The sequence below is a fragment of the Malania oleifera genome, chromosome 4, assembly GCF_029873635.1.
Source record: "Malania oleifera isolate guangnan ecotype guangnan chromosome 4, ASM2987363v1, whole genome shotgun sequence".
Classification (NCBI taxonomy): Eukaryota; Viridiplantae; Streptophyta; class Magnoliopsida; order Santalales; family Ximeniaceae; genus Malania; species Malania oleifera.
In genome coordinates, this window is record NC_080420.1 from 16,759,801 (window position 1) to 16,779,842 (window position 20,042).

General features: G+C 35.8%; 1 protein-coding gene across 1 annotated transcript in view; it reads left to right on the forward strand.

The window, feature by feature from the left end:
- The first annotated feature begins 245 nt into the window (after positions 1-245).
- Positions 246-20,042, forward strand: part of LOC131152816 (endonuclease 4-like) — a 29,146-nt gene continuing 9,349 nt past the window's right edge. Inside the window, exons 1-6 of the mRNA XM_058104692.1 lie at positions 246-716; positions 6,488-6,668; positions 7,164-7,274; positions 7,344-7,399; positions 9,009-9,092; positions 9,333-9,425. Of these exons, the coding sequence (XP_057960675.1) occupies positions 603-716; positions 6,488-6,668; positions 7,164-7,274; positions 7,344-7,399; positions 9,009-9,092; positions 9,333-9,425 (639 nt within the window). The 5' untranslated portion in view covers positions 246-602. The remainder of the gene's footprint in view (positions 717-6,487; positions 6,669-7,163; positions 7,275-7,343; positions 7,400-9,008; positions 9,093-9,332; positions 9,426-20,042) is intronic.

The window sequence follows — 20,042 nt, forward strand, 5'->3', positions numbered from 1 at the left end:
AATTACTGTACAGGATCAGTATATATAGAGTACAAAAAGGAATTAAAGAATCAGTTGGTTACTAACCACAGAAATAATATACAGTTATTTCTAACAATTTTCTATAACGAAAAAGAAGAGAAAACAAAAAAAAAAAGATAAAAAAAGAAACTGTTATGGATGGCTGCTGCAACATCTTAATTTCTTTCAATCTTCAACATAAAGGGACTTCATTAAAAAGGGGCCAAAAACAAATATATATATATATATATATATAACAAAACCCTCTATGGCGAATGGCGTTAACTCGAGTTAGCATTTGGAGTTTTCGTGGGACCCAGCAGTTATCCAAACCCCTAGGCCCCCATAAAATTGGATGCGCCCCGGTTGAATCCACCTCGAAGTTTCCGTTTTTTCTGATCCGTTGGAAGTGATTCCGGCCGGAGTTAAGATCAGTTTCCCATAGCTACCGCCCAGAGTGCAGCTCACCGGTGGTCGGGGCTGACCCACCAAAAAGTTTTGCACATCTGCAAGAACTGAGACTACTATCATTCATCTTCACGCTCAGCTCATTCGTCACTGGAAGTCTCTCTCTGAGATTCTTTGTGTTCTGATCAGCAGATATGGTTTGGTCCTATGTGCACTTTATTGGGAGCGCAATCGTACTCTGTTCATTGATTCCAGGAGCTCTGGGATGGGGAAAGGAGGGACACTACGCTGTCTGTAAAATAGCCGAGGTAAGGCCTTCTCTATGTTTATAATAATGGGTTTTTGGAATTGGGTACTTTTGGTTTGTTTTATATTTGTCGTTCGAAGAGTAAAGTGTTCATCTGAGTGCATAAAAAACAAATTTGGAACAATATTTTATGACCCATCTGGCATATATGCAGGTTCAAATCTTAGCAGTCCAAGTTCTGCCCCCATTTAAACTTATGGATATGTTGCAGCCTTTTGGGTGTAGCCATAAAACTTTGTTTCAATGGAAAAAAATTTGTTTGAAAATTATAGCTTTGAAGGAGAGTTTATCTGTGTTGCCTATATTGGACCCAGAAGCTTGGATTCGCGAATGGGTGTTGAAATCGTGCTTTAGTTCTAGTAAATTATACGCTTTATTCATTTCATCAAGGTAATTAGTTCTCTTTTAGAAGATTATTTTGATTATTTTTGTTCTGCAGATCTTAATTAAGTAAATGCCTAAATGGATATACCATTGTGTGAGATGGAAATTGTAAGGAAATTATCACAAAATTCCCAAATCATGTGAGAAACAAAATAGAGAATAACACACACTGGAGGAAAAATAATATACGCACAAGGCAGTATTTATGTGGTTCGATAATTTTGCCTACGTCCACGGAGTTGTAGGGATTTCACTATTATTAGGAAGAAAATACAGAGTGCGGCTGTACAATTTCAATGCATCAACCCTAGTCACCAAAACAATAGTTTTTATATCCTGCGCACAAGATTCACAATGGGCTAGAAAACGGACCAAAATTTTTTTCCTAGGGGGCCCCCCAAGCCTCCGCTCCATGGACTAGACTTCATAAAGAAGAATGTCCCATTAAAAAACCACGCAACATTATTTCAGGTCAGGATATCATCCGGATCAAACACAACTAGGCTCCAAAAAAGCCCAACAAATCTCCCACTTGGAGACTAGTTCATTCACCAACATCACCCGCAATCCTCCAAAAGAACAATCCCTCATCCTTGCTAGAATGCCAACTGAAGCTACACACGGCTTAAGCTTCTCAATAGTGACACCCTTAGTCAACATGTCTGTTAGGTTCTTAGATCCACAGATCTTCTCAAATATTACCAGCTTATTTTCAACAAGGTAACTGATAAAGTGGTATTTTGTCTGTATATGCTTCAACTTTGAATGAAAAGCCGAATTTTTAACAAGAAAAATTGCACTCTGATTGTCATTGTGTAGAATGCCCATCTCCTGCTTCTTACCCAATTCATCTAAGAAGCTATGTAGCCAAATCATCTTCTTTTTAGTTTCAGTTGTTGCAACATACTCAGCTTCTGTGGTAGACAAAGTAACAATCTTTTGTAGATTTGAAGCCCAAGAGCTGTACCACCTAAAGTAAATACAAACCCAGTAGTACTCTTTCTACTATCAATATCACTAGCAAAATCAGCATCTACATAACCCTGTACTTTCAGAATCCACATGACTGCCTCCTAATGCTGCTTTCCTGGTCTACTCATGAATCTGCTCACAACTCCCACTGCATGTGCAATGTTTGGCCTTGTACACACCATAGCATACATCAAGCTACCAATAGTTGAGGCATAGGGCACCTTGCTCATATGGTTCCTTTCTTCTTCTGTCTTCGGTGACTATTCTTTACTTAGTTTGAAATGACTACCCAAGGGTGTGCTCACTGGTTTAACTTCATTCATGTTGAACCTGTTGAGAATTTTCTTCACATACTTTGACTGTGCAAGCTTCAATGTACCATTAGCCTTGTCTTTAATGATTCTTATACCAAGGATTTGTTTTGCAGCTCCCAAATCCTTCATTGCAAACTGTTTTGACAATTGCTTCTTTAGATTATGAATCTCCTCAATGCTAGACCCTACAATGAGCATATCATCTACATACAACAGTAAAATGATGTAAGAATTGCCAAATAACTTAATATAGTAACAGTGATCAACTTCTCATATCTTGAACCCAATTCTATGCATAAAACTATCAAATTTCTTATACCACTGTCTTGGAGCTTGTTTTAGGCCATACAAGCTCTTTCTCAGTTTGCAGACTAGATTCTCTTGTCTCTGAACAATGAACCCTTCTGGCTGAATCATGTAAATGTCTTCCTCCAATTCACCATGAAGGAATGTCGTTTTCACATCTGACTGCTCAAGATATAGGTTTTTTGCAGCCATCATTCCCAGTACCAGTCTAATTGTTGACATCTTCACAAATGGAGAAGATATTTCTGAGTAGTCAATGCCCTTCTTCTACTAGAACCCTTTGACAACTAATCTAGCCTTATAATGTTTGCTACCATCATGCTAATTCTTTATTTTCTATACCTACTTGTTGTGCAAAGCCTTCTTCCCTACTAGCAATTTAGTCAGTTCCCATGTCTGATTCCCAACAAGGAATCATCTCATCCTTCATGGCTAACTCCCACTTACTTGAATTTTCATCCTATAAGGCTTTATCATAACACTCTGGCTCACCACTATCAGTTAACAGGAGATAATTTAGAGCGGGTGAATAACGCTGTGGAGGTCTAATGGTCCTGGAAGATCTACGGACTTCAGCTATAGGTGTACTTTGATCTACTGTGATTCTACATTCTCCTTATCCTCTTCACTTTTTCTTGGACAATACTTTCAGTCAATTCATCTAAGTTGACAAACTCAAATTTCTTCTGATCTATCTATGTGACATCTAGCACTATAGTTGACCTGTCCTTGTACATAACTTGTTCATTAAATATCACATTTCTACTTCTGATGATTATTTTGTTTTGTTTATCCCAAAATCGATAGCCAAATTTCTCATCACCATAGACAATGAAAAAACATATTTTAGATTTTGCATCAAGTTTATTATGAGCATCAAAATCAATATGAACATAAGAAACACAACCAAAAACTTTTAAATGGGAAAAATTTGCCTCTTTATTGCTCCAAAACTCTTCAGGAAGTCTGAACTTCATGGGAATTGAAGTTCCTCGGTTTATCAGGTAAGCTGCAGTACTAACAGCATTAGTCCATAAGGTTTTTGGTAGTTCAGCATGTAACCTCATACTCCTAGCATCATTGAGAGGTCTTTTTATGTGCTTAGCCACACCATTTTGCTGTGGTGTCCTAAAACTGGTCTTCTCCATCCTAATTCCATGTGCAGCACAATACTCACTGAACCCTCCATCTATGTACTCACCTCCATTGTTTGACCTCAAACATTTTACTTTCAAACCAGTCTCTGTCTCAACCATAGCCTTCCACTTCTTAAAAGTCTTACATCATATTTATTTTTCAAAAAATAAACCCATACCTTTCTGGTTGAGTCATCAATGAAAGTGATGTAATACCTTGAACCTCCAAGGGATGCAACCGGAGAAGGCCCCCACAGATCAGTGTGTACTAACTCCAATTTTTCAGCCTTCGGTGTCTTGCCAGTTTTCAAGAAGCTTACCTTTTTCTGCTTTCCTAAGATGCAACTTTCACGCATGTTGAAATCAACGGACTTCAATTTTGGTAGTTTCCCTTTTGATGGCAACATCTTCATCCATTTCTCACTCATGTGACCAAGTTTGCGGTGCCATAAGCTTGTATCAATACTTGCTTCAACAACTGCAATTGTGTCTCTTGGACTTGAGGTCATATATAGAGTATCAGTCTTCTTTCCACGAGCTAATACTCTGGCTCCCTTTGTAACCTTCCAAGTACTACCAACAAATAACATTGCATGTCCTTCATCATCAAGTTGTCCAATAGAAATCAGATTCCTCCTTAGGTCAGGAATGTATCGAACCTTCTCCAGTAACCAAACAGACCCATTGGGCAACAACATCCGGACGTTTCCTATACCCACAACATCCAAGGCTGTACCATTAGCCAAATACACTTTACCAAAATCACCTGCAACATAGTTCTGTATGATTTCTTGGTGTGAAGTGGTATGAAATGAAGCTCTTGAGTCCAAAACCCATTCATCAAGTGGACTGTCTACTGCAAGAAGTAATGCATCTTGTACCTCTTCTGTTACAGCATTAGCATAATCATCTTCATTCTTCGTCTTAAGACTTTTGCATTGCCTCCTAAAGTGACCCATTTTCCCACAGTTCCAGCATTGTACTTGTTGGTCTGATCTAGATTTACTTCTATTTCGATTATTATTTCTAGATTTTGATCTGCCCTGATTTGAATTTTTGTCATTGCTTTTGCCTTTTGTCTCAAGGTTTAGGGAAAAACTAGATCCTAAGGTTTTACCTGCATCTTTTCTGGGAATCTCCTCAGCCAGAATAAAATCTCGTATCTCGTATGTCATTGTACTTCAGTTTTTCTTTTCCTGTAGAATTGCTTACTGACATCCTTATTGCCTCCCAACTGTTTGGCAAGGAAGTTGAAATGATCAGTGCACGGATCTCATCATCAAAATCAATTTCTACAGACGAAAATTGATTTGTGATAGTGTTAAACTCATTTAGATGTTGTTCTACTAATGCATTTTCCGCCATCTTCAAATTGAACAGTTTCTTCATCAGATGCACCTTGTTGTTTGTTGACGACTTTTCATACATACCAGACAAGACCTTCATCAGATCTGCTGTGGTCTTCTCCTTTACAACATTGTCTGCAACAAACCTAGATAGAGTTAACCTGATAACTCTCAGTACCTGTTTGTCAAGAAGAGTCCATTCCTCATCCTTCATAGTCACAGGTTTTTCTGCTAGAAGCGGCAAATGCAACTTCTTCCTATAAAGATAATCCTCGATTTGCATCCTCCAGAATTCAAAGTCTGTGCCATCTAACTTTTCTATTCTAGGCGCCTTTCCTGCTTCCTTTGCCATTGCTCCCATTCAAACCTAACCCTAGGCTATGATACCAGTTGTTAGGAAATTATCACGAAATTCCCAAATCCTATGAGAAACAAAATAGAAAAAAACACATGCCAAAGAAAAAATAATCACATGCACAAGACAGTATTTACGTGGTTCGGCAATTTTGCCTACGTCCACAAAGTTGTAGGGATTTCACTATTATTAGGAAGAAAATACAGAGTGCGGCCGCACAATTTCAATGCATCAACCCTAATCACCAAAACAACAGTTTTTATATCCTGTGCACAGGATTCACAATGGGCTACAAAATGGGTCAAAATTTTTTTCCTAGGGGGGACTCCCTCGGCCTAAGCCTCCACTCCATGGACTAGGCCTCATAAAGAAGAACCTCCCATTAAAAAGCCACACAACATTATTTCGGGTCAGGATATCATCCGGATAAAACACAACTAGGCTCCACAAAGCCCAACAGGAAATGGGTGTTTAGCAATGAGTATGCAAAAGTTGGACTATCAGCCGTATGGGAGTTTGTCATCACCCCAATTCTGTAGTTTTAACTAGCTTGTTGCAGCAGTGTTTGCACTTGGGACACAATTTTTTTTTTTTACACGTCTCCTTAAGATCAGCTACATATGGTAAAATTTTGGTCAATGCACAATTTTAGTTTGTAGCTGTAATCAGCTAGCACTCTTGCATTATATGGAATGCATTTCTAAGTTCACCTTCCTCAAAAGCTTAATGAGCGAGAGTTGTGGGTGCTTAAAATTATACATTTAGCTGTATGTGTGGGGCAAAAACTTTTCCACTGAGAGTTTGTGGAACAGTCCCTATCTTCTTAAATTTAAACTTCATAGCATGTTGAAATGTGGTTATATCAGCATGAATCTGCCATTTCAATTATGAAGAAATCAGTCCTTGTCCAGATAAGCCTATAGCCAGAAAAATTGATGTGAGCTTTTTGATTGTTTCAGGGCCTCCTCACCCAAGATGCTTCAGCTGCAGTAAAGTCCTTACTTCCAGTTTATGCAGAAGACGATCTTGCAGCTGTTTGCTCTTGGGCTGATGAGATTAAACACAACTACCAGTGGCGCTGGAGCAGTCCCCTACACTATGTTGACACACCAGATTTTAGGTGTAACTATGATTACTGCAGTAGGTCCCTGTTAATTTTTGCTATACTTTTAGTCAATCAGTTTGAATAATTTTATAGTGTCATTCTTGTGAGCTTGAAAAAAGGACATTGAACCTTACAGCCCATGTTTTACTTTCATAAGTAGTTCTGCTTTTGTGTTCAACATCCGGAAGACTTGTTCTATCATTGAAGTTGTTCCATTGATGGTCAGCATATGTTTTTTTTTAGTAGTTTAGTGGATATCTACAATGAAGCTCTATGCTAGGTAATATTTTACTTGCACATTGTGATGCTGTTGTAATTGTTGTTGTTAAACTGATCAGGGAATTGATTTCATGCTCACATCTACAGAGGAAGATCCTTTTTGTAATACAAAGATACTTCTGCATCTTTTGATAATTCATTCTTATATTCTGACAAGCCTGAGCCAGAAGTTTCTACGACCTAAAACATTAGTTCATAAAATTTGATGCTGTCAACTGTTAGAAGAAATTAATGCTGTCAGTTGTTTTCAGGAGACTGCCATGATTTCAAGGGAAATAAAGATAGGTGTGTGACTGGAGCAATTTACAACTATACAACACAACTTATCTCTACTTATTATGATCCTGATTCAGGAATGAAATGTAAGTACCACTATTTGCTTGTTTAGATGTTGGCCTCAATTGTGGAGACTCATGCTTGATTGATTCCAGACAATTTGACGGAGGCGCTCATGTTCTTGGCACATTTTGTTGGGGACGTCCATCAGGTTTGTTTTTACTCTTGGAATATATGTAAATTATGGAGTAAATGAAAATAAGAAGAAATTCAGTTTAGTTTATCCATTTTCTTTTTGTCCCTAAATTTTCTATCCTTTGTTGGGTTAAACATTTCCCTCACAATGAATCAGAAATCATTACCTCTGTATTTCATCTTGACACGTGTGGCTATTGTTCTGGAAGACGTTAGGGGGATGGTAGGCTTTTACATGGAGTTTAATTATACACTACACACGGGTAAATCACTGAAAAATAGTGTATAATGTTTAGTTAAATTCAATTACTCTGGAGATTTTATGTTTGCCAAAGAACAGTCTTGGGAAATGGTATTGGAAAACACTGTTAAACTACTACTTGATCTAAAAGCTTAAACTATTAGGTTGTGGGCTAACAATGTAAATCAAGCCTTAACTCCCCCATGCATACAGCCTGTGCCACAGGGAAAGGTAAACAAAAAATGAATCACAGGGAATAGTGGGATAATTTTTAAGTATCAGAAAAATGCAGTCAACTGGAATAAAACCCAAGATCTCTTGGCAACAATAGATCTACTGCTCTAATGCCAAGTTAAGTTACCACTTGATCTAAAAGCTTATGCTATTAGATTGTGGGCTAGCAATGTGTATCAGGCCTTAACAACACCATAGCTAGAGGTTTGCAGCATTAAAAAATGGTAAAAAACTGAGATGGATTCATTTTTCGCTGATAACAATTCTGAAGTTCCTTCTGAATGTTTGAAAGCAGTTACTGAATACACTTTCCTCTTTTCATTTTTATTTTTATTTTTATTTTATTTAATTTTATTTTTATTCTTACAAAAACTAATGGATTGATGAATATGTTGTATTCATTTGTAGAACACTAGCTTTTAGTTTAAAGAAGAGGACGTGACTATTTTTTATCTTCAGATCACATTTTACTCACTTTTGTGTACAAACAATTTTTTTTTTTGGTTGCTTTTTGAATTTTTTTTTTAGTTTTGTATTTCTTCTTGATTGCTAAATCTATATGTATTTTATTTGTCACACTATATTTATTTGGATGTGGCATTGTGTCTTGAGTTGTAATGCTTGATTAGTGTCCCTGCATGAAGGTAATGACAGGAGATCCATGGTGACTTGACTTGAACATCAATTAGACGTATACTGCAATGTCATTATTACCATCTTTAATGACCAAGTTTCTATTTCATATTTTCAGTTATATTTCCTTAACACATTTTACTCACTTTTGTGTACATTCAAATTTTTTTTTGCTGCTTTTTGATTTTTTTTTTAGTTTTGTATTTCTTCTTGATTGCTAAATCTATATGTATTTTATTTGTCACACTATATTGATTTGGATGTGGCATCATGTCTTGAGTTGTAATGCCTGATTAGTGTCCCTGCATGAAGGTAATGACAGGAGAGCCATGGTGACTTGACTTGAACATCAATTAGACGTATACTGCAATGTCATTATTACCATCTTTAATGACCAAGTTTCTATTCCATATTTTCAGTTATATTTCCTCTTTTGAGTTATCGGAAGGTTGTACTCGAGAAATTGAAAGAAAGAAAATTGCACCCTTGGTCTTAATGTCTGTTTTTCTGATGACAGCCTCTTCATGTTGGCTTCACTGGAGATGAAGGTGGGAACACAATAAAAGTCCGTTGGTATCGCAGAAAAACTAATTTACATCATGTAGGTGCTGAGTATTTCTGCTATAATGGAATGTCTGACTTTCCATTTTTCTTATTTTTTTCCTTTTTGTGCTATTTTCTAAGATACATCGGTGAACTTCGGTTATGAATGGTTTCTATTATCAGGAAAATTGAGTGAGGGGAAGGGGTGAAGTTATCACAAGAAGCTCTTGTGCATGTTTTAATCATTGCTGTAGTATTTATTTCATATTTCCATCAAGTTAAGTTATTTTTGGTGCAGGTTTGGGATAACATGATCATTGAATCTGCCGTGAAGACATTCTATGGTTCGGATCTTGCAGTTATGATACAAGCAATTCAAAGGAATCTTACGGTATAATTTTCTTTCTTCCACTATTTTAAGGGGGTAAATGTACACACACATGGAGTTTGTATGCGTTCATGTGCTGGCACATGAACAAAGGAGGTTTTTTTATAGTCTCTTTACCTGATTCAGAGAAAATATTATGATGGGGCACTTGTCCTCCCCCCCCACCCTCTTCATCAAACAATGGCTTGATAATAATGCCAAAATGATGACACAACAGGCTTTTTTACCATTTTAAGTGGGCATTTGACTAACTTAAGCACTAAGCACTAAATGCTGAATCCAGTTCTGAATCTGTGAACCAGAATTAGAACTAAAGTGAACCCCTAATTCTGAATAGTTTAGGTTGTTTGGCAAAGTTCTGAATGTGAATATATCTTTTCTTAATATTTTAACCCTTAAACATTTTCACGAGAACTTAAAAAGAATAAAAAACAGAAAATTATTCAGTTATAAATAAAAAAAACAAGTATATATACTTTTTCATGTACAAATAAACAAAACAGACACATCCTATATATTGCATAGAAAGAAAAAAAATTCTAAGACATTAAAAATTGCAGATCTGTTCTTCTTCTTCTTCTCAGATTCTAGGGAAAAAATTGCAGAAAATTATAAGAACTGATGAGAATTATATGAGCTGGGATTACAAAATTGTTTTTGCTCCATGGGCTTGATTCTATAAACTGACAAAAAAAAATCCGAAACATAATAAAAATTTGCAGATCTGTTCTTGAATGGCTGTACTGTTTATTGTGGATCCCATCACCAAACAATTAAATAAATGTGCTTGCTACCACCCTTTAAAGTCCTCTTCTTCTTCTTCTTCTCTCAGATTCTAGAAAAAGATATTACAGAAAAGTATATGAACTAACAAAAAATTATATAAACTAGGATTGCAAAATCGTTTTTTTGCTTCAAGCGTGGCTGTGTGTGGAGAAGAGAGAGGTGCTTGGAGGAGAAGCAAGGCTGTGCATGGAGGCTGTGGTGGAGGCTGTTGTGCCGGACACCTCACTTGTGCCAAACACCAATACTCCAACTATTACTATTGAATATATAACCAAACTAAAGCAATGCAGAAACTAATAATCAAAGACAGCAATAAAGAACAACACAAGAATTTACGAGGTTCGGTAAAGAATTACCTATGTCCTTGGGCGTCAATCATCAATGCACTATTTCCAAAAAATTACAATTTGGGCAAATTTCAAATTACCAATAGTAATTAGAAATACCCTAAAGTATAAATATCATTTGTAATTCTACAAAGTGGGAGGTCAATTTACAAATGGTGAGGGAAGCTCCTTATATATCCTCAAGTTAAAGGTTTAAAAAAACCTTCCCACCGATGTTGGACTAAAAACCAACAAATCTCCATCTTGACGATAAATTCAACAATTTAGTCACAAACATTCTCTGGAGTTCCACATCATCGGTGCCTTTCAAAAGTATTCAAACTTGCAGGATATTGATTAAGTCTAAACAATGGTTGAACTTGATTGTTGTCACAACATTGGTCAACATATCTGTGAGATTCTCAACTGTAGCAATCTTTTGAAGAAGTATTTTGCCTTCATTAATTATGTCCCGCATAAAGTGAAATCGAACGTCGATGTGCTTCATTCGTGTATGGTAGACTTGGTTCTTTGCCAAATGAATAGTACTCTAGCTATCACAGAATATAGTAATGTGCTTCTGAACAACTCTTAAATTTTCAAGTAAGCCCTGCAACCAAATAGGTTACTTAACAGCCTCTGAAGCTGCCATGTATTCTGCTTCTGTCATAGACAAAGCAATAGTAGACTGTAAGGTAGACCTCCAACTCACCGGACCATTAACAAATGTAAATACATATCCAGTAGTTGATCGACGTTTATCCAGATCACCTTTAGAATTAGAATCCACATATCCAACAACATGCAGATCTATATTATTATTTTTCTCAAATGTATTCATAATGTTTCACTGCTTGCCAATGTCCTTTATCCAGATCATTCACATACCTGTTCACCATTCTAACAGCTTGTGAAATATCAGGTCTTGTACAAACCATTGTATACATCAGACTACCAATTGCATTTGCATAAGGAACTTGCAACGTATACTCACGTTCCTCATCTGAATTAGGAGATAAAGATGCACTAAGTTTGAAGTGAAGAGCAAGCGGAGTGCTAACTAGTTTTGACTGCTCAGACATGCTAAAACTTTGTACTGCCTTCTTTAAATACTGTTTCTGAGTCAAACTAATTCTCCCTCTCACTCTGTACCTGCATATTTCCATGCCAAGTATCTTCTTTGCTTCACCAAGATCTTTCATCTCGATCTCTTGATTTAACTGACCTTTCAATTTGTTGATTTCTTCCCTGTTCTTTGAAGCTATCAACATATCATCAACATACAAGAGTAAATGTATAAAATATCCATTTTGTAGTCTACGAAAATAAACACAATAATCATGTTTATTTCTAATGTACTTGTGACCAATCATAAACTAATGAAATCGTTTATACCATTGTCTTGGAGACTGTTTTAAACCATACAACGATTTTCCTAGTTTGCATACCCAATTTTCTTTTCTAGCAACCTTAAATCCATCTGGCTGAGTCATATAGATTTCCTCTTCCAAATCACCTTGTAAAAATGTAGTTTTTACATCAAGCTGAACTAGTTCAAGATCAAATTGTGCTACCAAAGCCAACAAAATTCGAATGGAAGAATGTTTAACAACTAGAGAAAATACCTCATTATAATCAATACCTTTCCTTTGTTCGTAGCCCTTAGCTACCAATCTGGGTTTGAAGCGAACGTTATTTGCATCTAGAAATCCTTCTTTCTTTGCGTAAACCTATTTGTAACCAATTGCTTTCTTACCTTTGGGCAGCTGGGTTAGCTCCTAAGTCTGATTCTTATGAAGATACTGCATTTCTTCATTCATTGCTTCTTTCCATTTGTCTGATTTAGAGTTCTTCATTGCTTCCTTGAAATTATAAAGAACATCATCATCTACAACTGGAAGTGCATAGGGCCATCACGTCAGCATACCGAGCAGGTTTTCGAATTTCTCTTCTTAGCCTCTGAGAAGCCATTGATTCTTGTTGCTGTGGAGATTCTTGGATTGAAATCTCCTCTTCTTGTACACTGTTCTCCACTGTAATTGGAGAGTTACATTGTGTAGCCTCATTTCTCACTTGGTCTCCCAAAATTGTCTCAACCTCCACCTATTGTTGAGTATCACTGGTCTTTTCTTCAATTGGTGACTCCTTACGTATTGTTTTCTTTATTATCGCAAGTTTATCAAAAGTTTGATCTTTGCTTATAATCATTCTTTTCGTCTTTAGACATCAAAACGGTATCCTTTGACTCCTACACTAATTCCCAAGAATATTGCTTTCTTGGCTCTTGGATCCAACTTAGATTCTTTAACATGATAATAAGCAACAGTACCAAATACATGTAAATAATCATAATCATTAGCAGGTTTTCCAAACCATACCTCATAGGGTGTTTTTCCCCCAATTGCAGATGATGATATACGGTTGATGATATGACACATATCTAGCAACTTTAACCCAAAACCTTTTGTCCAACCTAGCATTAAACAACATACATCGAACACTCTCCAGTAAAGTCTGATCATGCGCTTTGCCACCCCATTCCGTTGTGGTGTATTTCTAACTGTAAAGTGTCTAGCAATACCTTCATCTTGACATACCTTGATTAACGGATCACTCGTGTATTCACCACCATTATCTGATCTAAGTCATTTGATCTTTCGACCAGTTTGAGTTCAACCAATTTTTTCCACTTAAAGAAAATATCACACACTTCATTTTTATTTTTCATAGCATATACCCAAATTCTTTTGGAAAAATCATCAACAAAAGTGACAAAATAATGCATACCACCTAATGAAGCAATTTTGGTAGGCGATAGGCCCTTATACATCTGTGTGGATGTAGTCTAAAATACCTTCAGTTTAATGGATTGTAGTGCCAAATTTCACTATTGTCTGTTTTTCCAGAATACAATGTTCAAAAAATTTAAGCTTACATACGTTTGCACCCTTCAGCAAGCCTCGCTTAACTAATTATTGCAAAGATTTTTCACCCGCATGTGCTAATTGCATATGCCTTAACTTGGTTGTATCTGAACCTGCATCCTTCTAAAAAATAATAGTTGTTGAGCCAATAACTGTACTACCTTGAAGATAATACAAGTTATTTTTCCTAATATCTTTCATCACCACAAGCGCACCTGATTTAATCTTTAAGGTTCCATATTTCAAAGTAATAGTGAACCATGGTTTTAAACAACGGCCGTTATGTAGCGTAACGGCCGATACGTAACGGAAATCGAAGGCTCCGAAATCGATACGGGCCGATAATGCGGTTCGGAAAAAATTCACAGTCGTAACGGCTGCTACTCCAACATTACACTTCGTAACGGTCCGTTACGGACCGTTACATGGCCGACAGCTTGCAGAAATCTGAATCCCTAAAGGCTTTCTGCTGCAATGCTGCTTTCCCCCTCTCTCAATCACCCATCTACCATTCAATCTAAGTCTAATATTCAAAGAGCAAACTGGAAAGTAAAAAACTTACCTTGAAATTCTGTTGGCCGAAGCAATAAGAAGGCTTCACTTCTTCGAAGTTTGAGAGTGAGCAGATCTACTCATCTTCACAGCCTTCCAGGACTCAGGAATTGCAAACTTGCAGTTGTAGCAACTTGGTGAGTCACCGGCGACAGGTCTGCAGCAGTTCCGCTGCCTTTGCGAGTCACCGATAGCCTGTCGACAGTTTCCTCCGTCAGTCGTCGCACTCGCCACCAGCCAGCCCTTCGATTTTGGCTTCGGAGCTTGGAGTCATCGCTCATTGGCCGTTCGTGCTTCGCAGCCTTCGCTCCTTCGAGGCTTCGACGCTTCTCCGAGTCTCCTCCCCTCTCTCGGTCTCACTTACACTCCCCAGTGTATGAGATAAGCTTTAAAAATTCACTCAACACTCAACACCCACAGCACTAAGTCTTAAACTTTTCATTATTTTTTTTTTTAATTATATTTTGTTGTAAATTATGTTTGTTAAATTGAATTAAAAAAAAAGAGTAATTTAATAGAGTAAAAAATTAGAAATCAATAATAATTATGTAAAATAAAATTTTCTTAATTTATAAATATTTTAATTGTCTTATATTTTTTGAAAGGTAATTATGAAAATCTAGTTCCATCACATATTTCCTGTTTAGTAATATTTTTTAAGTTTTAAAACATCATTTTGACCTTAAATTTAAATTTAGGTAAAATAAATCTTAACATGATCTATTTTTTGTTTTTAGTTATCAAATAAAGTAAAAATTGATAACTTAATAAAAAAAATTTTAACCTAATAGTTGATACATTAATAATTCTGATTTTTACTAATTACTACTGGAATTTGTAGAAAAATTTTATTTTAATCCATATACTAAGAAAATGCTTAAAAAGTTAAATAATCAATTTGTACTGTATGGATATCTCTATTAGTGATGCTGTGATGTATGTGAAAGTAGAGTAAAAGTCCTTTTCACCTTTAAAATTACAATGTTAATTTCCTATAGTTATAAATGAAAATAAAATCAAGTTATAAAAAATAATGAAAATATCTTTTTAAAGATAAAGGAATATATTTTTTTGTAATAAAATATCTAATATTTTATAATTTTGTTTATTTAAAATAAAAATAATAAACATTACTTATTATTTTTAATCAAATATTATATTTTATTTTTACGTAATAAGTATTTAAAATTAGAAGGACTATTTAGTACTTATTATTTAATATTTACTAAATTACTAATTATATAATTCTTGTCATTTTTGTAGAAAGGTTGTAACTTTGTATTTTCTCTATATTTTGTGTAGAGATCATCAAATTAAGTCTATCAATATGTCACTTGATAGAGGAAATGAGAACTTACCTAGTGAGGATATTGGATGACATTTTGGTATTGCGGTGGACGGTAATAGACATGTTATTATGTGTAATGTGTATATTGAGTATTGAGTCTATTGATTCATTTTTAATAACTTTATGACTTTAATTAATTGATTCTTACATTTTTACATTTTTTACTCATTAAAGTAATGTAAACTATAAAAAAATATGCCTTTTTTTTTTTATAAATAGCGCACTCAAATTAATAGAAAAATCATAATGCCTATTAAAAAGCATTTGTAGGTTGAATGAAAGCCTTCAAAATTCATTAAAAATCATGTATTAATGGATTTCATGCTTATTTTTCGATTTTGGCATGGTTGTGCGTGCGTGAAAAAAATTCACGACCGTTGCGCCCGCTTCCCGTTACGTAACACCCGCATTTCCCACGTATCGCGACACTTGCGACCGTTACACGACGTTACCCGCGACTGCGATTTTGAACCATGTAGTGAACCCTTTAGATTCTAAGGCATCCAATGAGATATTTTTCTTTAGGGTTGGAATATATCTAACATCATTCAAGGTTTTAACAGTTCTATCTTGACATTTCAACTATATTGAACCTATTCCAATTGTTTTACAGGTATTCTCATTTCCCATAAAAACAACTCCACCATCTAATTTTTCAAAATTAGAAAACTATTCCCTATTGGGACACATGTGATAGGAACAACTAGAATCCAAAATCCACTCACCATAGTAATGTGTCGAAGATGTTCCAATGAGAGAAAAATATGACTTACTTCCATCACGCTTAATTATATAGGCATTAGAAGGTGCTTTGCCCTAATTCTTTTGGTGCAATTTAAGGCAATCTTTGTTCCAATGTCCTTTCTCATGACAAAAGGCGCATTCATCTTTAGTAGGTCTTCCTCAAGATTTACTCCTTCTTGCTTTATGACTCTAAGGACGTCCCCTTATTGTTAGTTGATCCTTCTTTCTGCATTCAGTATTAATTAATGCAGTACAAATAACATGGAAAGTAACTTTATCGTTCCTATACAATAAAGTGGTGGTGAGATGTTCATAATCATCAGGGAGAGAATTCAATAACAACAAAGTCTATTCCTCATATTTGACCTTTTCATCCAAATTCAACAAATCAACCAAATTTTATTGAAAAAATTTATAGAAATACCTGGTTGATACTAGAAGTAAAAAAAATTATTTTTCAAATAGAGCCAATTTTCCATACTTGTGGTCATACATGTACCTTCCAATGTCTTCCACAATTTCTTTGCAGATGTCTCTTTCATAATGCAATATTTTTGATTTATAGCGAGATACAAACGAATTGTACCACATGCCTGACGATTGATCTTTTCCCAATCTTTGTCGCCCATGTTTTCTGGTTTATCACCAAGAGCAACATCTAATTCCTGTTGGTACAGGATGTCTATCACCTCACATTGCCATATACTAAAATTATTGGTTCCATCAATTTATCCACCTTAAACCGAGCATTAATAGTTTTTGAAGATGACGATGAAGTTGTTGGGATTGGAGTTTGTGTGGACAAAGTTTCTTCTACTGCTGTGGGCATAATTTATGCCATCTTCCAAAACTATATATCAAATAGAAAACTAACAGAACAGAAAGCCTGGGATGAATAGTACCGCACTTATCCCAACCGTGTCTGCTTTGTATATCCAATGAAATTCCACTTTCACCAGGCCGACCTCCAGAAAGTGACTGAACTGCAATGGTCTTTGAGCACTTGCTCAGATAAGGTCTTTCTAGGCATAAAAAATGGAATTAAAGATCCTAATAGAGAAACACGTTTGTATCGACACTATTCAACCTAACTCTAATACTAATTGTTGTACCGGGCACCCCATTTGTGCCAAATACCAATACTTCAAGTATTGTTATTGAATATATATCCAAATTAAAGCAATGCAGAAACTAATAATCAAAGATAGCAATAAAGAACAACACAAGAATTTACGAGGTTTGATAAAGAATTACCTACGTCCTCGGGCGCCGACGATTAATCCACTATTTCCAGAAAATTACAACTTGGGCAAATTTCAAATTGCCAATAGTAATTAGAAATACTCTAGAGTACAAATACCATTTGTAACTCTACAAAGTGGGAGGGCAATTTACAAATGGTAAGGGAAGCTCCTTATATACCCTCAAGCTAAAGGTTTAAAAAAAACCTCCCACCGATGTGGGACTAAAAACCAACAGAGGCTTTGCATGGCTGTGTGTGTTGAAGAGAGGAGAGGCATGGCTCTGCTTGGAGCAGAGAAGATTTGCAGGAGAAAAGAGGAGAGAAAAGGGACAGGGTTTAGGTTTTGTGGGTAATTTGGTGTTTTTATTGGGGTGCAAATGTGTCCAAATGTGGTTTTAATTTTGTGCTGTCCAAATCAGCATGTGGGGAGATGCAAGTTTGGTTAGAGCCAAATCAAAACTTATTCAGATGTTAAACAAACACTATCGGTGTTGGTTTTTAGTCCCACATTGGTGGAAAGGTTTTTCTAAACCTTTAGTTTGAGGGTATATAAGGAGCTTCCCTCACCATTTGTAATACACCTCCCATTTTGTAGTGTTACAAATAGTATTTGTACTTTAGGGTATTTCTAATTACTATTGGTAATTTGAAATTTGCCCAAGTTGTAATTTTCTGGAAATAATGGATTAATCATCGGCGCCTAAGGACGTAGGTAATTCTTTACCGAATCTCGTAAATTCTTGTGTTGTTCTTTATTGCTGTCTTTGATTATTAGTTTCTGCATTACTTTAGTTTGGTTATATATTCAATAGCAACAGTTGTAGTATTGGTGTTTGACACAATTGGGGTGCTTGACACAACAATTGATATCAGAGCCAGGTTGAATAGTGTCGATACGAAGGTATTTCTTTATTAGGATTCTTGATTCCAATTTTTTATGCCTAGAAAGACATTGTCTAAGCAAGTGCTCAAAGACCATTGCGGCTCAGTTATTTCCTAGTGGTAGGCCTAGTCAAAGTAGAATTTCATAGGATATATAGAGCAGACACAGTTGGGATAAATGCAGTACTATTCATCCTATACATTCTGTTCTGTTAATTTGCTATTGGATGTAAAGTTTTGGAAGATGACAGAAATTTCGCCTGCAACAGTAGAATAAAATTTGTCCACACGAATTCCAACCCCAACAGCTTCGTCGTCATCTTCAAAGACAATAGCTAATGCTTGGTTTGAGGTGGAGAAATTTGATGGAACTAATAATTTTGGTATGTGACAATGTGAGGTGATAGACATCCTGTACCAACAAGAATTAGATATTGCTCTTGATGATAAACCAGAAGACATGGGCGACAAAGATTGAGAAAAGATCAACCATCATGCATGTGGCACAATTCGTTTGTATCTCGCTAAAAATCAGAAATATTGTGTTATGAGGGAGACATCTGCAAAGAAATTGTGGAAGACATTGGAAAGTACATTTATGACCAAGAGTTTGGAAAATCAACTCTATTTGAAAAAGAAATTGTTTCGCTTCTAGTATCAACCATGTATTTCTATAAATGACCACATAAATGTTTTCAATAAAATTTGGTTGATTTGTTGAATTTGGATGAAAAGGTCAAAGATGAGGGTAAGGCCTTGTTGTTAGTGAATTCTCTCCCTGATGATTATGGACATCTCACCACCACTTTATTGTATGGGAAGGATAAAGTTACTTTTGATGCTGTTTGTAATGCATTGATTAATACTGAATGCAGAAAGAAGGATTAGAGGGTCTGTAAGGAAATAGTAGCACAAGCACTGACAATAAGGGGATGCCCTCAGAGTCGTAAACCTGGAAGAAGTAAATCTCGAGGGAGACCTGCTAAAGATGAATGCGCCTTTTTTTCATAAGAAAGAACGTTGGAAGAAAGATTGCCCTAAATTGTAGCAAAAGAATAAGGGCAAAGCACCTTTGAATGCCTATATAGCCAAGTGTGATGGAAGTGAGTCAGATTTTTCTCTCATTGGAACATTTTCGACACATTATTGTGGTGAGTATACTGGTTGTTCCTATTACATGTGCCCCAATAAGGAATGGTTTTCTAATTTTGAAAAATTATATGGTGGGATTGTTTTTTTGGGAAATGATAATACCTGCAAAACAACTGGAATAGGTTCAATACAGTTGAAATGTCAAGATGGAACTATTAAAACCTTGATTGATGTTAGATATGTTCCAAGCCTAAAGAAAAATATGATCTCATTGGGTGTCTTAGAATTTAAAGGGTTCACTATTACTTTGAAAGACGGTACCTTAAAAGTTAAATCAGCTGCGCTAGTGGTGATGAAAGGTATTAGGAAAAATAATTTGTATTATTTTCAAAGTAGTACGGTTATTGGCTCAACAACTGTTGTTTCTAAAAAAGATGTAGGTTCAAATACAACCAGGTTATGGCATATGCGATTGGCATATGCAGGTGAAAAATATTTGCAACAATTGGTTTAGCGAGGCTTGTTGAAGGGTGCAAAGGTATGTAAGCTTGAATTTTGTGAACATTGTATTTTGGAAAAACAGACAAGTGAAACTTGGCACTGCAACCCACCGGACTGAAGGTATTTTAGACTACTTTTATACAGATGTATGGGGGCCTGCCAAAACTGCTTCATTGATGCATTATTTTGTCACTTTTGTTGATAATTTTTCCAGAAGAGTTT